Raw genomic sequence first — 4329 nt, 5'->3', positions numbered from 1 at the left:
GCGTGCTGAAGCCCACGGCCAGCCGGTCTGCCCTCGTGCTCGGCCGGTCGTTCGGGGGCCACGTGTACGTGATGAGGGCCCCTCCGCGGCCGAAGATGTAGGTCGTCCCAGCTGAAACACAGACACAAACACACCATCAGAGAGAGCATCAGTCTAGCTGTAGTGTGAATGAGAGCCAGAGGTCACTGCGTCTGCTTCAGTCGTGTGCCGACGCTCATGACTGATTGTGTTCGAGAGACTTTCCAAATGCTTGGCTCCGTGGATCTGAGATCAAGAGCCAATTAGCACCTGTGAACAGAGCCCTAATGGAGCTTCATCGGAGCTGACGCATGACTTTATACAACACACGCTCTGCAGTGAGTCCCGCTGATCACACCACCAATGAAGCACATCACTGCATAAACATAAACATAAACACGCACACACAAATTAATAAAGAAATAAATAATAATAATAATAACAAAAAACATAAACAAACACACACACACACACACACACACACACACACACACACACACACACACACACACATATGCTGGACTGAGTGGAGGTTTTACTCGACAAAGATAAAACAAAAAAGATTGCCCATGATGATAATTAAATGAAACATGCTGTTGACAAAATACAGAACTACACTATCTAGAAGAAGAATGTAGGAAGAGTTCATGCAAATACTGCCACAAAATGAGCAGTTTGAGCTGAATTGTAATATGTTGGCAATACATTAATACTTTAATATTACTAATTAATACCAATAAAGGACACATGTAATTGATCAAAAGCGACAGAACTTTCTTATGAACTTTCTATTCATCTGTGAATCCTGAAAAATAAAATGCATCAATTTCCACAGAAATATTGGGCAGCACGACTGTTTTCAACATTGATAATAATCAGAAATGTTTCTTGAGCAGCAAATCAGCATATTACACTGAAGACTGGAGTAAAGCCGCGGTCACACTAGACTTTGAGCATGCAAAATTGTTTTGCATGCTGCAACGGTCGTGATATGACGTCACGCTGTGCAGCATCTTTTTAAAAACTATCCTCAAAAACCTCACCAAGGTATGTCACACCGTGTGATCAAACTGTTCTACTCATACATTAATTTCTTATTATGTTGTGTACTCGATAACTTAAAGGTTTGGTGTTAGATCTGTGTTGAACTGTAATGTTGGCGAACACTTAGGCCTGTGTTATCAGAGGACTTGCTAACATGAAGAAAACGGTCCAGAGGTCTGTAATTATACGTAATTTTAACTTAATTACTTAATTTAAACTTTAGTAATTTTAACTGCTTCTATTAATTTTAATTGTTTAAGATTGCTGCGTGATAATTAGTGTGATGAGCTAGCAATGTTAATGTTTAAGTGCTAACCCTTAAGGCTGCATGCATTTATTTGATCAAAAATAAATATATTTACAAATATTATTACAATGTGAAATAACTATTTTCTATTTGAATATATTTTAAAATGTAGTTTATTCCTGTGTATTTTCAGCATCATTTCTGCAGTCTTCAGTGCATGATCCTTCAGAAATCATACTAATATGCTGATTTAGTGCTGCATTTTTATTGGTACTCGGTTATCAATAATTTTCAGCATCATTACTGCAGTCTTCAGTGCATGATCCTTCAGAAATCATTCTAACATGCTGATTTAGTGCTGCATTTTTATTGGTACTCATTTATCAATAATGGTTCTTATTATTATCGTTAAAAAACAGTTTTTGCTGCTTAATATTTCCTGGAAACATTTTTATGATTCTTTGATTAACAGAAAGTTCAAAAGAACATAATTTATTTGAAATATATTTTTTTGAAACATTATAAATGTTTTTACTTTTATCAGTTGAATGCCTATATGCTGAATAAAAACAGTCATTTCTATTAAATAACACACACACACACACACACATCAAAGATTTGAATGGTTGTATATCATGGTTTCTGAATATATTAAAGAGCATAACTGTTTTTCAATGTTGATAATAATCAGAAATGTTTCTTGAGCAGCAAATCAATCAGCTTATTGGAATGATTTCTGAAGGATCATGTGACCTGAAGACTGGAGTAATGATGCTGAAAATACAGCTGCGCATCACAGAAATACATTACAGTTAAACAGAGATTCACATAGAAAATAAATATTTTAACTGATAATAACTTTTTAAATTGTAATTAAATTTATTTCTGTGATGGCAAACCTGAATAAATAACTTTTCATTCATCAATAAATCCTGAAAAAAGTATCACAGGTTCCCAAAAAAATTAAGCAGCACAACTGTTTCCAACACTGAGCTTTGATCAAAGCAATAAATAATACTTTGAAGTATATTCAAATAGAAAACCATTATTTTAATATATAAATCATATAAATGCTGGTTTGATAAGCAAGAGACTTATTTTAAAAACATTAAAAGTAGTAATGTGTCCAAACTTTTGAGCAGCCCAGTCCCGTATTAAGCAGGCAGAATGCTTTAAGGTGCATCCTGAATGATAGAAACAGAGCGGGGCACTGAAGAGACAGACATGTATTACATTATATTGTTTATGTTGAAATAATGAGTGATAATTCGGATAACTAGTGCCGATTGTGGCTTGCAGCTTTCTGGAGAAATGCTCCTTCAAATAACTTCACACTCAGCATCCTGAACAATATACCTGTTATGACAGTCATAATGCTATAGTCTGTGTGCCATTTGGGCAAAAACGATTTTTTCATCTCAAGTCGGTGATTAAAGTAAGTATGTAATGGAAAATTACAGGAAAATCAAAAATGCTTACCATGGATAACATTTATGATGTGGAAAAGCATATACAAGTGCATGCATAATTATTAGGTAAGTCAATATTCTGATCATATTTTTTACCAATTTCAAACCACATCAATCACTATTAATTTTGTTTACAATGTGGTCCAGATGCAGAAAGACGGATCTGTGCCAGTATTGGCCCATTGTGCCAAAAGACACCGGCCCGAGTCCATTGTGCGGATCTGGCCCAGATGATTTTTGCTATCTGGGTACGTCCCCACTGGATGTTACATTTTTACAATTTCTGCAGTTACATTTACATGAATGCATTTGGCCGACTCTTTTAATCAAAGTGCCTTGCATTGCATTTAAGGTGTACATTTATTTGATTAATTCATGCATTCTCTGGGAATCAAACCCATGGCTTCGCTGTCTCTATTCTGCAGGAAAGCAGTTAGTGCTTGTTGTGACCAGTAACCCATCTAACACTTCTGACCAACTCCTTCTGAAGATGAGAAGCGGTTGAGGATGTCAGCGGGTTTAAGCACTAATAATTCAACAGGAAGAAGAACAAATGAAAAGGCAGAAATAAAAGGAAGCGTCTCGTGACCAGGGGTGTGAAGTAACGAATTACAAATAGTTGGCAGTCAAAATTAAAACTGCTGGATAATATATATTCTTTATTCTTTATGACAAACAAGATAATGTGACTTACAGAATGTACAACGTTTTTAAACTGTATAAATTGCGGTGTACAGCGTTTATTATGAGGGGGTAGAATCCACAGCTCAGTACTCACTACTCAATACTCATGAGTACTTTTAAATAGGCTACTCTTTTACTCTTACTCAAGTAGTTTTTTGGACAAGTACTTTTACTCTACTCACACTACATTTTTTGGAAGGTAATGGTACTTTTACTTGAGTATATTTTTTCAGTACTCTTTCCACCACTGCTCGTGACTGGCGAGCAGCAGAACATCAGCCACACCTCCACAATTTCAGTCTGGTCGAGAAACGCCGTCACAGTCCAGCCGTTCACAAGCACACAGCCGTTTAGCATTGACTCAATCGCTGCTCTCCTTCCCTCGGGCTACAGCCGCTTCAGACGCGTGCTGCTGCTTGTAGTATCTGGCAACCGACTAATTATTAGAGGAAAAACACATCAGAGAAACACAAGAGCCTCATGGGAAACAGAGCGAGGAGGAGGAGGAGGAGGAGGAGGAGGAGGAAGGCAGGACTGAATTGTCTCAGAAGGAAAAACAGCAGCAGGACGAGTGCAAGATGCAGTTTCCTTTCATCATGTCTCTGTTCGTGAAGCGACGTCACACTAACCCATTCTCAAAACACAAAACAAAGAGAGAGTGTAAAATGGCTGCCGGGAACGGATGAGAGACATGTTGAGTCTCTCTCTCTCTCTCCCTCCAATCTCATTCCTTCTCCTCATGAATATGAAGTGTGACTGGAATGAGAGCGTGTCGCAGGAACACACATCAACTGCAGCTTCATTCTGCTCAACTCATTCTCACTCTCAGTCCATCTCACACACACACACACACACACACACACACAC

The 4329-nt window shown here is 37.7% G+C and overlaps 1 protein-coding gene across 1 annotated transcript in view; it reads right to left on the bottom strand.

Annotated features, from left to right (window-relative positions):
- Nucleotides 1-4329, bottom strand: part of nrxn2b (neurexin 2b) — a 128580-nt gene that overhangs the window by 68864 nt on the left and 55387 nt on the right. The window contains exon 2 of the mRNA XM_016475683.1: nucleotides 7-111. Within this exon, the coding sequence (XP_016331169.1) occupies nucleotides 7-111 (105 nt within the window). The remainder of the gene's footprint in view (nucleotides 1-6; nucleotides 112-4329) is intronic.

Source organism: Sinocyclocheilus anshuiensis, unplaced genomic scaffold (genome assembly GCF_001515605.1).
Source record: "Sinocyclocheilus anshuiensis isolate Anshui unplaced genomic scaffold, SAMN03320099.WGS_v1.1 scaffold1916, whole genome shotgun sequence".
NCBI lineage: Eukaryota > Metazoa > Chordata > Actinopteri > Cypriniformes > Cyprinidae > Sinocyclocheilus > Sinocyclocheilus anshuiensis.
The sequence above is the reverse complement of the archived record's forward strand: the minus strand, read 5'-3'. Positions and strand labels throughout refer to the sequence as shown.